This window comes from Pseudorasbora parva, chromosome 14 (genome assembly GCF_024679245.1).
Source record: "Pseudorasbora parva isolate DD20220531a chromosome 14, ASM2467924v1, whole genome shotgun sequence".
Lineage (NCBI taxonomy): Eukaryota > Metazoa > Chordata > Actinopteri > Cypriniformes > Gobionidae > Pseudorasbora > Pseudorasbora parva.
The window spans coordinates 4696338-4709165 of NC_090185.1; the positions used below are offsets into that span (position 1 = coordinate 4696338).

Consider the following 12828-nt stretch of genomic DNA (forward strand, 5'->3'; position numbering starts at 1 on the left):
ATTTTTTAATGTGTAACTTATAAAAGCTTTTAAACTAGTAATCAATGCAAGTTACAACTTGTAAAAAAAAAGCATTAAAATGTATATTTATAGAACTCTTTTTTCTCAAATAAAACCATGTTTTGGTCATAAAAGCAGATGGTGTGACCAAACATGAAGAAAAGGCAGTTGATTGGAGGACACTCTTCAAAGGTATTTGTCACTGTAGCTCTGCTCTTCATTTCAACAGATTGTCTGCTCAGAGTTTAGTTTCTGCAAAATAATGCCATAAAGATTAAATGAGGATATTTTTAATAACAGGATTTGCATGACCACAGGAACAGCGTGTGACCAATTCCAAATCTCAAATTCATGGAATTATACATTTAAATCTCTTAATCTAAAATGCTGCTTGAAGAGAAACATTTGGCTTTGTCCTTTTTTGAAAATAGCTTTTGAGAATAGCTTTTTAAATCATTAACTATTGTCAGTTGCAGCAAATCAGCCAATTATTAACAATGTGTCTTATGTCTTGACGTTTGAAGACATTTTGGAACAATTTGGCACTAGCACTCAAAAGTTTGTTATCAGCCAGAAATGTAGCTGCAGTAATGGATACTGAAGATGAGGCTTTGCAGTTTAAAGTAATTCAGAAGCTTGCCATCATTTCCTGTTGTAATAGTGAATTTCAACATTAGTGAAGCATTGGCTCCATTTAATTCCACTTTACTGGAATTTCCATCAAATGCATTTAAATGTGTCTGTAAATCCAAACTTTTGAATGCTTGTGTCATTGCTCAGGACATTCCTACAGAGCCCTAAAGGGACATTGTGATGGGCAAAAAACATGAGATAGGAGGGATAAAAATTGCTTTTGTGTTCGTGCGCAAAATGTTTTGCGTTCCTTCCTAGAAACTTTATGTTCACTGACAAAACTTTTGTGTTGCTTGAGGAACAGAAAAGTTTTACGAAAGAATGCAATGTTTTCGTTTTCATTTTCGTGAGCGAACTTAAGTTTCTCAAATGAACACCAACGTTTTGCAACCAAACACAAAGTTTCTATGGGGAATGTGAACGTTTTGCGATTAAACACAAAGTTTCTTGGAAAAAACTAATTCAAAAGTAATTTTTCGATATGTTTTCCCATCACCATGTCCCTTTAGGGGCTCCGTACATTCCCAACACACTACAGCTGATGAATCTAATAAAATGAGAAATAAGAGCTGTTCAGAGAACGATCAGAAAAAAAAGACATATAAACATATACAGGTCCTTCTAAAAAAAATTTGCATATTGTGATAAAGTTAATTAATTTCCAAAATGTAATGATAAAAATTAAACTTTCATATATTTTAGATTCATTGCACACCAACTGAAATATTTCAGGTCTTTTATTGTTTTAATACGGATGATTTTGGCATACAGCTCATGAAAACCCCAAATCTCAAAAAATTAGCATATTTCATCCAACCAATAAAAGAAAAGTGTTTTTAATTAAAAAAAAGTTAATGCTTTCAGCATTGGTGTTATACACTCAATAGTTGGTGGGGAATCCTTTTGCAGAAATGACTGCTTCAGTGCGGCGTGGCATGGAGGCGATCAGCCTGTGGCACTGCTGAGGTGTTCTGGAGGCCCAGGATGCTTCGATAGCCGCCTTAAGCTCATCCAGAGTGTTGGGTCTCGCGTCTCTCAACTTTCTCTTCACAATATCCCACAGATTCTCTATGGGGTTCAGGTCAGGAGAGTTGAGCACAGTAATACCATGGTCAGTAAACCATTTACCAGTGGTTTTGGCACTGTGAGCAGGTGCCAGGTCGTGCTGAAAAACCAAATCTTCATCTCCATAAAGCTTTTCAGCAGAAGGAAGCATGAAGTGCTCCAAAATCTCCTGATAGCGAGCTGGATTGACCCTGCCCTTGATAAAACACAGTGGACCAACACCAGCAGCTGACATGGCACCCCAGACCATCACTGACTGTGGGGACTTGACACTGGACTTCAGGCATTTTGGCATTTCCTTCTCCCCAGTCTTCCTCCAGACTCTGGCACCTTGATTTCCTAATGACATGCCAAATTTGCTTTCATCCGAAAAAAGTACTTTGGACCACTGAGCAACAGTCCAGTGCTGCTTCTCTGTAGCCCAAAAGTGTCTTGACCTGGGGAATGCGGCACCTGTAGCCCATTTCCTGCTCACGCCTGTGCACGGCGGCTCTGGATGTTTCTCCTCCAGACTCAGTCCACTGCTTCCGCAGGTCCCCCAAGGTCTGGAATCGGTCCTTCTCCACAATCTTCCTCAGGGTCCGCTCACCTCTTCTCGTTGTGCAGCGTTTTTTGCCACACTTTTTCCTTCCCACAGACTTCCCACTGAGGTGCCTTGATACAGCACTCTGGGAACAGCCTATTCATTCAGAAATGTCTTTCTGTGTCTTCCCCTCTCGCTTAAGGGTGTCAATGATGGCCTTCTGGACAGCAGTCAGGTCGGCAGTCTTACCCATGATTGCGGTTTTGAGTAATGAACCAGACTGGGAGTTTTTAAAAGCCTCAGGAATCTTTTGCAGGTGTTTAGAGTTAATTAGTTGATTCAGATGATTAGGTTAATAGCTCGTTTAGAGAACCTTTTCATGATATGCTAATTTTTTGAGATAGGAATTTTGGGTTTTCATGAGCTGTATGCCAAAATCATCCGTATTAAAACAATAAAAGACCTGAGATATTTCAGTTGGTGTACAACGTATCTAAAATATATGAAAGTTTAATTTATATCATTACATTATGATATCACAATATGCTATTTTTTTTAGAAGGACCTGTACTTTCTTCATACGGACTACAGTGCAAAAATAAATACTTCCATCACACACAGAAGTACATGTATGTTTTTGTACGTCCTTAAAAAAAAAAGACAACAACTGGTATTTGTTGGACAACAAATAGGTTTAAGTTTTTCCACCAATGTCGGCTCATTATATTCATGAGAACAAACCTGTGTGCATAGTTCACTGCAATGAATAACTTAAATGTTGGTCTGTTCCTCAAAGAGAACTATCATATGATTTCAGACTAGAAATATACTGGAGGGCAAAATACCCATAGGACTGCAGCACAGCCCTGTCAACTGTCCATCGAAAAGAAGAAAAACCAAAATAAGTGAACAAAAAGTTTTGTACACGTGTGATCCATATAAAGGGGAAGTTCTAAAACGCTTAACATCACAAACACTTATTATAGAAAATCAAATCTAATATAGAAATATGGCGCCTTAATGCATGGGCGTCGGAAGTAAATAAAAAGTGGGTGGGTCCTCTCTTTCAGAATTGTTTTTAATGGAATAACATTAGATGCCATTTACATTAAATACAAATATAACGCCGTTTACTAAACGATTGATTGGGACAGACAAAATTACAGAAATCACTGAGTTATTTACCGTGGCTATAGTGTAGGCATAAGACGCATGTCATCAAGTTTTGACGCAAATCGATCAGAGGTTCGAATCCGGCCTGTCACACTCGCTCTACTCCCTTTTCTCATCACATCTCAGATCAGAAAGCCATTTATTTTCAATAAAAATGGAGAACATATTAGAAAAGTGGAAATAAACCATCTATCGTGTTTAAAGGTGCCCTAGAATGTAAAACTGAATGAACCTTGCCATGGTGAAATAATAAGAACTGAGTACATGGACATCACATACTGTGAGTCTCAAACACCATTGCCTCCTACTTCTTATGTAAATCTCGTAAATCAAAAACACCACAGGAAAAAAGTGCTTCTCAACATAAACCCAACCGTGACACAAGCATTGGGGATCATTTATATGCACGCCCCCAACATTTGCATCTGTCCAAACATGTTCATTGTCAGGCGGAAATGACGGTAACTGGGACTGCAGATAAACAAACTTCTCTCGTGGACACATGTCAATGTTCCAGGCTGTGCAGGAGACTTTTCTACCCTTCCCACAGATAAAAATGTCAACAGTCATGGTTAATGTTTATAATCCGATACCACAACAATTTAATTCAAGAGCATTCATTTGTTCGGCCCATTTCAAGCCAGCTTCGCTCAGCTTCCTAAACTGAAGAAAGTGGCAATTACAACTGTATTCCTGCAAGCATTAAGTAGCGATTTATCCACTCATTGACTGTTTAAACAATTTTTGATTAAATTGAAAGTTTCTTAGAGAGATAGCATTGTCTAGATTTCACACGATGCTAGTACAGTAACAATAGGAAACACCAAGTACCATACAAAACTAAATAGTGTGTCTAATGACAAGGGTAATATTATTTTGTATTACAAAATATAACCGTAGATACTTTGGTTACAGATCGTTCACTCAATCCTTCTAGCAAACGTCACCTCTTCCACCATATAAGTTAAAACGACAGTCATTTAACAAGGCTATTCAATTTGTAAAAATATATATTTATATTTTTGAGAACTTAAGTATGATGTTTTTGCATGCTTGAATTTCAGAGTACATCACAGTCACTGCGTAGCCTACATTGTGACTAAAAGTTATATAATTAAAGTTATTATAGAGTCATCACTGGTTTTGGTTTGGGAAAGTAGAGCGTTTGTGTGGTTGCCAGATTTCAGTAATGTAAATCCCCCAAACAGAGCTTTTCTGTGAAAAGAACATGTATGCTATCCGGTGTTTTACCGAAACGTACAATCTGGCAACCATATGCTCTCTCTCTCTCTCTCTCTCTCTCTCTCTCTCTCTCTCTCTCTCTCTCTCTCTCTCTCTCTCTCTCTCTCTCTCGCGGATTTTCTGAAAACACCAATAAACAAGTAAGCTGCATTTCAGCAATCGCCATTTGAGATGTTCTGCTTAAAGCGTCATTCAGTCGATCTGTGTTCTGTCAGGACTCACGAGCTGAACAGCTGGACTGCTGTGAGCAGCTGAAATAAGCCAATCAGAGCAGAGCTCAACATTAATATTCATGACCCTTCTAAATAAGGCAAAAACAGAGCATTACATCCTAGGGACAATTTATAGGGTTGTAAATGGACCTGTAAAACTGTATCTGGACACTTTTTGCCCTTAAATAAGCCACATACCCTCTATGTAGATATCAGAGAACAATTTAACATAGTTTCAAATCATTCTAGGGCACCTTTAATAATAAGTGTTTCTCAGTTAGGCGTAGGTAAACAGATGTGCTGAATTAGAGATGATAAAAGTGAGTGGGTCCAATATCATTGGTCGTAAAAAGTGGGTGGGTCTTGTCCCGCACACACACAATGGTTCCGACGCCCATGTACCAAATCAGTGATATTAACAGCTTCACTATAAACCTTATTGATGAATACTATATACAGACGAGCAGCAAGGTGCTAAATGGTTTTCTCTATTATGGTTTTCTTTAGAAAAACACTTACAATGTAAAAATAAAAATTAGGCCCCAATTGAAAATGTTCTAGAAGTTTTAGTTTGTCTGTGAATTAAATTGCATCAATTCACAGAAATGTAATGATTTACAGTGTAAGAATCCAGTGCACATCTGTATATGTTATGCATCATCAATAAGGTTTATATTGAACGTACTCTTCAATCTCACTGTCTTCCTTCATTAGAACTTAGTGCAAACTGGCAGCGGAAGGAAAGCTTTGTTTTGTCTACCAGGTGCACAGTCCTATAAGAGTGGGATGTCAGAGGAAAACTATTAATTAAAAAAGCAAAACCATAAAAACACTATACTGCACTATTAACTTACTCTTGATCTGATCATCAGTCAGAGTCTTCCGGAAGGTTTTTCCATGGTGCTCCACCTCACAAGCGTACTGGTTCTGCTTCCAATCGCCTGGAGTACCACGAAGGGTAGATGTTTTCTGGAACGTCCCGTCCTCATTTGGCAGTTGCTCTCCAAGATCCACATCCTCATGATGCTCCTGTCTATTTCTGAACCAGTTGATAGACACTTCTTTTGGGTAGAAATCTGTGGCAAGACACGAAACTGAGTAGGGATCCTTCTGGAACAGAAACACTTCAGGAGCTGAAAAAAAAATGAACAAAAATGAAACATGAGGAAAATATTTCATACTTCATTCAGATCAGATCATTCATGCTTAAACTACAGTTCCCGTTCAAGGAACTCGAGCTGCGTCACCGCTCTGGGAACGCCTCTGCGTGATTGCGTCGTGAAGCACTTATGTAATCAGTCCAAAGGAGAGACGGAACGTCATAGGCGGGTGACGTCATCGACCCGGAAACTATAAACCCTGCCGGCAAACACACGCCCTCAGCTTCTGTTGCCTTCAACAAGCGCTCTGTGTATTCATTGTCCAAAACTGTCTCTGTGTTGTGTCTGAGTTCAGACTTTTTTGTTTTTCTACACAAAAATACACACATTACTGACAGTAGAGATATGGCAAACGAACAGTCGTTCAGAAGGTGTGTTCCTCCCTGCTCGCGCTTCCCTACGAGCGGGGATACACACACGATGTGCGTTGTTTGTTTGGGTGAACAGCACGCGCAGTCGGCACTCGAGGATGCCGGCTGCGACCACTGTGAGGCTCTGCCTCTCCGCGTGCTTCGATCCCGCCAGGCGCTCTTCGAGAAGGGCGTCCCGGCTCGCGTTCCCCACGGCACGGGCCCCGCTGCTGCCGAAGCACAGCGGCGGTCCATGTCGTGGGGTTCGCAGCTGGATCTAACGGAGGGGTTTGAGACGGGCCCCGCCCTTTCTCAGCCTTCACCCGTTAGATCCACGGCCGTTTCTCCGGGTTCGGGGGCCCGCTCTACGGTTTCTCCCGCCCGGGGTGCGGCCGCAGTGCTGCAGTTATCTTCTCAGAGGAGGTTGATGTCTGCAGTATCAAGGCGGGGGTTGAAGATTCGCCACTTCAAACCCCCGCGAGTGAGGAGCTAGTGGAGGTTCTGAGCAGGGCTGTGGCTAGATTAAGTATTGAATGGCCAAATGAACAGCAGGAGCGCGCCTCAGTAAAAAGCAGGCTTGATGAGCGCTTTCTGCCAGCCCGTTCTGCTCAGCCTCCACGGCGGAGCCTGCCGTTTTTCACGGATCTCCACACCGAGGTGTCGAGATCGTGGAAGCGGCCCATATCATCTCGTGTTTTCAGCCCCCACACAGCAGTATATAGTAATATCTCGGGGTTGAAAAGACATGGTTATGGTTCGATGCCGAGGGTGGAAGAGACGCTCGCGAGCCATCTCTCTCCCGATTCGGCATCGGCCATTAAGGCTCCCGCTTTGCCTACTAAGCCATTAAAATCAACATCTGCTTTAGTGGGTAAAGCATACTCGGCAGCAGGTCAGGCCGCCGCATGTCTGCATACAATGGCTATTATGCAGGCATACCAGGCTGACCTGCTGAAGGACCTGGGGGAAAGTGATGAGATCGGGGCAGATATAGTACATGAGCTCCGATCCTCGGCAGATTTAGCCCTCCATGCCACTAAGGAGACGGCCAGATGTATTGGCCGTTCTATGACAGCCCTGGTGGCCACGGAGAGGCATCTTTGGTTAAATCTGACCGAGATAAAGGAGAAGGACAAAACATTTCTGCTTTATGCGCCGCTGTCTCCGGAGGGCCTGTTCGGTGACGCCGTTACTACCGTCACCAACAGGTTCCAGGAGGCCAAAAAGCAGGCAGCGGCGCTGAAGCAGTTCCTTCCCCGAAAACCCCAGGCCTCATCTGCAGAGCAGCAAATGCCGAGTACTAGCTCCTCCCATCGAGCGCAGCAAAAACAGAGCGTCGCCACCCGCACACCCCCGCAGAAAGGGAGGTCTAGAGGTAGGACTGATCTGAGGACAGTCATTAACTTGAAGAAGGCTGCGTCGAAAAAGTCCTGACGCCTGTGTGGTCAGGACAGTGAGGGTGGTCCCCTCCGGGGGCAGGCGGTGCTTACCTCATCATACGGTACCCGTCGGCCCTCGGTGCCCTCACAGGGTCATTCCACCAACCCCGCCCGAGCGCCAGGGCGTGGAGGGTCCTCACGGGCCATCCGAGGATGGTCTGTGTCCTCTAAGGAGGGGAGTGGGGCTGTCGAGTCAGTTGTTCCCTGCCGGTTCGCCTTTTCAGGGCGCTGCACTCGCGGTGCAGAGTACATCAGAGGCCAGCCTCGAGAGGCTGGTACCCTTAGTAGATTTTGCGGCAGAGTGGGAGAATCTGCCAAATATTTCTCTGTGGGTCCTGCAGTTTATAAAAAAGGGGTACGCCATACAGTTCAGATGGCGTCCACCTCCTTTCAACGGGGTTCTGATGTCCAGTCCGAGGACTGGTTTGTGACCATAGATCTAAAAGATACATATTTTCATGTCTCCATCCTTCTGCAGCACAGGAGGTATCTGAGGTTCGCTTTCGGGGGAGAAGCGTACCAATATCGGGTACTTCACTTCGGTCTAGCCCTCTCAACCCGCACGTTCACGAAGTGTGTGGACGCGGCATTAGTCCCTTTGCGGATGCAGGGGATTCGGATCCTCAATTACATCGACGATTGGTTGATTCTCGCTCATTCGGCTCGTGTGGCGGCCCAGCATCGAGATGCTGTGCTTGCTCACATGAGGGGGTTGGGGCTGAGGCTCAACTCCAAGAAGAGGGTGCTTTCGCCAGTCCAGAGGATCACGTATTTGGGTGTGATTTGGGATTCGGTTTCTATGCGGGCCCGTCTTTCAGAGCCTCGTATAGGGTCGATTCTCTCTTCAGTCAAGGGGGTGAAGTTAGACCAGTCACTCACTGTAAAGCAGTTCCAGAGACTGTTTGGTCTGATGGCAGCAGCAGCCAAAGTAATTCCTTGTGGCCTGTTGCACATGAGACCGTTACAGTGGGGGCTCAAGACCAAGGGATATTCCCCGAGGGGAAACCCCTTTCGTGTAATCAAGGTCACGTGGCGTTGTCTCCGCGCCTTGGTTATATGGAAGGACCCTTGGTTTCTGGCCCAAGGCCCGTCCCTGGGGGCACCATGTCAGCGCGCGTCTCTGACCACGGATGCCTCCCTGACGGGCTGGGGGGCGACCATGAGTGGTCGCTCGGCCCAGGGCCTGTGGAAAGAGGGCCAGCGTTTATGCCGTATAAATTGTCTAGAAATGTTGGCCGTGTTTCAGGCTCTGAAACACTTCCTGCCATATATCAGGGGCCGCTGTGTGTTAGTTCACACAGACAACACATCGGTGGTTGCCTACATCAATCATCAGGGGGGTCTGAGGTCTCGTATGCTATACAAACTGGCCCGTCAGATCCTCCTGTGGGCCCAAGGGAAACTGTGCTCGGTGAGGGCAGTTTACATCCCAGGGCGCCTGAATGTGGAAGCAGACATCCTGTCGAGGCAGGGGCCGAGGCCCGGGGAATGGAGACTCCACACCGAGGTGGTGGAGCTCCTATGGGAAAAGTTCGGCAGGGTGCAGGTCGACCTGTTCGCTACTCAGGCGAATACACACTGCCATCTGTGGTTCTCCCTAGTGCAGCCAGCTCCTCTCGGACTGGATGCCATGGTGCAGGAGTGGCCGAGGCTGCTCCTGTACGCTTTCCCCCCGATTGCTCTGCTTCTGGGAGTTCCAGAGAGGGTGCGCCGGGACGGGGCTCGTCTACTACTGGTAGCCCCATTTTGGCCGGCTCGAGCCTGGTTTTCAGACATAGTGTCTCTCCTCGACGGCTCTCCACTCGAGATTCCGCTCAGGAGGGACCTTCTCTCTCAGGCGGGCGGGGCCGTTCTGCACCCTCGCCCAGAGCTGTGGAAGCTGTGGGCTTGGCCTCTGAGGGGGCCCAGCTCATAAGTTCTGGTCTCTCAACTGAGGTTGTTGAGACCATTCTACACTCTAGAGCTCCCTCCACGAGGAAACTTTATGCTTTAAAATGGAGACTCTTCACCTTATGGTGCAGAGATCGCCTGTGGGATCCAGTTAACTGCCCTGCGAGCGCGGTGCTGGAGTTCCTGCAGGAGAGATTCTCCTCCGGGCTAGCTCCCTCCACTCTAAAGGTGTATGTGGTGGCCCTAGCAGCCTACCACTCTTTGGGGCGACACCCTCTCGTAACCCGTTTCCTCTGTGGTACGTTGAGGTTAAGACCTGCAGTACGCACCAGGGTGCCGGCCTGGGACTTGGCTTTGGTCCTGCAAGGCCTGTCAGGGGCTCCCTTTGAGCCCCTGGACTCAGTTTCTGAGTGGTTCCTCACCCTCAAAACTATATTTCTTCTGGCTATTTCCTCCTTGAAGATAATAGGAGATCTGCAAGCTCTCTCTGTGGCACCCTTGTGCTTGGAATTTGCGCCCGGTATGGCTAAGGCCTTCCTCCACCCAAGGCTGGGCTATATTCCTATATAAGGTTCCATCCAATCCCATGAGACCTATTGTGCTCCAGGCCTTTTATCCTCCTCCGTTTGTGACGTCAGACCAGGAAACACTGAATCTGCTTTGCCCGGTTCGGGCGCTTGATACATATGTCCACAGAGCTGCCCTGTGGAGGAAGTCCGAACAACTATTTGTGTGGTACGGGCCACCCTCGGGGGGGGGGGGGGGGGGGGTCCGGTGTCAAAGCAGAGGATGAGCAAGTGGGTGGTCGAGGCCATCTCACTCGCTTATGTGGCGGCCGGGCAGCCTTCTCCTTTGGCTGTGCGGGCCCACTCTACCCAGGGTATGCCCACTCGACCCCATTTGGTCAAAGTCAAAACCAAATATCTATTGGAAAAAATATATATTCAACTTTTTTCAACAGATAATCTATATATTAAGAACTACTGTACCGCACGGATCTAATATAATGTTACACATTCGATGTTTTACCCAAAAGTTAACCAAACACTCACAGAAGACATAACAGATCATGTGTGTGTTACTTGGCAAGACAGATATTTTGAAATACTCTAATTCTGTGAGTATATCTGGATCATACGCTGTCTGAAGCTCTTTGTGCAACGGTTCTGATCTGTCATTAGAGAGCATTAAATCATTTTGTCTACATTATTATGAGTTCGAAAATCACATTTCATTGATTCAGATTCATGTCATCAAGATTTCACTATGAATATTCACAGAGTTGGAATGCTGTGCAGTTTATTTCTTAAGCCCCTTTCACACTGCACTTCGGACCCGCAATATTCCCGGAACATTGCCGGGTCGACTTCTGTGTGAAAGCAACCACGTCCCGGAATAGATTACAGAATTGAACCTGGGTCGGGGACCTAGTAACATTGCGGGATTCCACCCGGGACGAGTACTGTGTGAACAAATGCCAAAACTAATGCCGCAACGTGTACGTAGTTATCTCCTAGAGCTTGTTTTTTCAATAATACAACCCTGCAGTGCCAGAAGAGCTCGTCTGTGTTTTAAACGCAGAGAGTGTTCGTATACAAAAGAAACTAAAATTAAAAAAGCAGAAATGTGCGCAAACTGGACACAAGTCGAGTCCACGGAGCTACTTACTATCCGCTGAAAGCTGAGACCGCTCGCCGTTATACGTCACATCAGGATGTCACGTGTCAAAAAGCCTTGTGTGTGAAAGCGCACATATTACGGTATTTCGCTGTCAGTGTGAATGGACAAAATCTAGCGGCCCGGGAACAAATGCCGGGTCGCGTTATCCGTGTATTTTACAGAATCGCAGTGTGAAAGGGGCTATATTTGGAGGATTGGGATCGTTAGAAGAGGGCTTAACCCCCTGTACCCGAAGAACGCGCCCGTGCGTTTTGCTGAATTTTTCCTTATGACAGTGTAAAACAACTTAAAGAGTTAGTTCACCCAAAAATGAAATCGTTCCACACCCGTAAGACCTCTGTTCATCTTCACAAACAGTTTAAGATATTTTATATTTAGTCTGAGAGCGCATGCAAGTGTATGCACTAGGGCTGTCAAACAATTAAAATCTTTAATGGGCTCTACAATCATTTTACAATGCAACGAATAGTTACTGGCGCACAAAAATCTAAATAATGACGCATGTGAGAGAATATGACGCAGATCCGCCGTTCATGACTCAGAAGAGGAGGAGCGAGCCCTACACGGGAGACAATAACTTGGCGGATAAAGTCATTATTTAGATTTTTTTCGCGCACAAAAACTATTCTCGTCGCTTCATCAAATGATTGTAGAGCCCCTGTAGTGAGATGGGCTTCGTATCGATGTGTTTAGTGCCTTTATGGGTCTTGTGAGTGGGAATGTACTGAATGCCAATGGAGGCCTTTCTGAAGCCTTTCTCAGCTTTACACTAAAATATCTTCATTTGTGTTCTGAAGATGATCGAAGGTCTTATGGGTGTCCAAAGACATGAGGGTGAGGAATTAATGAAATCATTTTCATTTTTGGGTGAACTAACCCTTTAAAGGCACACACATGGCAGATCAACGAGCGGCTACATTTCACCCTATAGTTATTCACAATCACCAAAGTTTTGGTTAAAGTTTTAAAAGTTTTCGTTTTAAAGCCTTGCCGGTTAAACATTTCATTTGTGTGCTTATGCACTGTTTTAACCATAGAAGAAAAAAAAGATCTACTTGTTGAACAAAGCAAATTTCTGAGCCACAAGGTACCTCTTCTCTTTATATCTCCTTTTCTTAAGGCCAGTAACTCCTTCAGCCAGTACACACACTCATGTTTGTAGTATTGGTTCAGAAATTCAAGCCTTGCTCTGTCATTGTTCCACTTAATCTGTGTTATTATTCCCTGCTCTACAGTTGAGATGTATCTGAGCTGCTTCAGGTCCAGTGAGATTAAGTCTTCTCCATCATACCCGTTCTGATCAAACCCATGTGTGTGTCCAGTCTCATCATCATAATAACAGCCATACATCCTCTGATACGTGTGAACACCTGAGGAGAAAAGGGGTGCCATAAGATCTGCTCTTTTTTAATGTACAAGATAATCTTTGACATTTAAAGATGTAGCATAAATCATTTTAAC

General features: G+C 45.0%; 1 protein-coding gene across 1 annotated transcript in view; it reads right to left on the reverse strand.

Moving 5' to 3' along the window:
• LOC137039937 (major histocompatibility complex class I-related gene protein-like) overlaps positions 1-12828 on the reverse strand; it is a 13106-nt gene continuing 278 nt past the window's right edge. Inside the window, exons 2-4 of the mRNA XM_067415293.1 lie at positions 12459-12737; positions 5703-5981; positions 1-252 (exon numbers count right to left, since the gene is read on the reverse strand). Of these exons, the coding sequence (XP_067271394.1) occupies positions 239-252; positions 5703-5981; positions 12459-12737 (572 nt within the window). The 3' untranslated portion in view covers positions 1-238. The remainder of the gene's footprint in view (positions 253-5702; positions 5982-12458; positions 12738-12828) is intronic.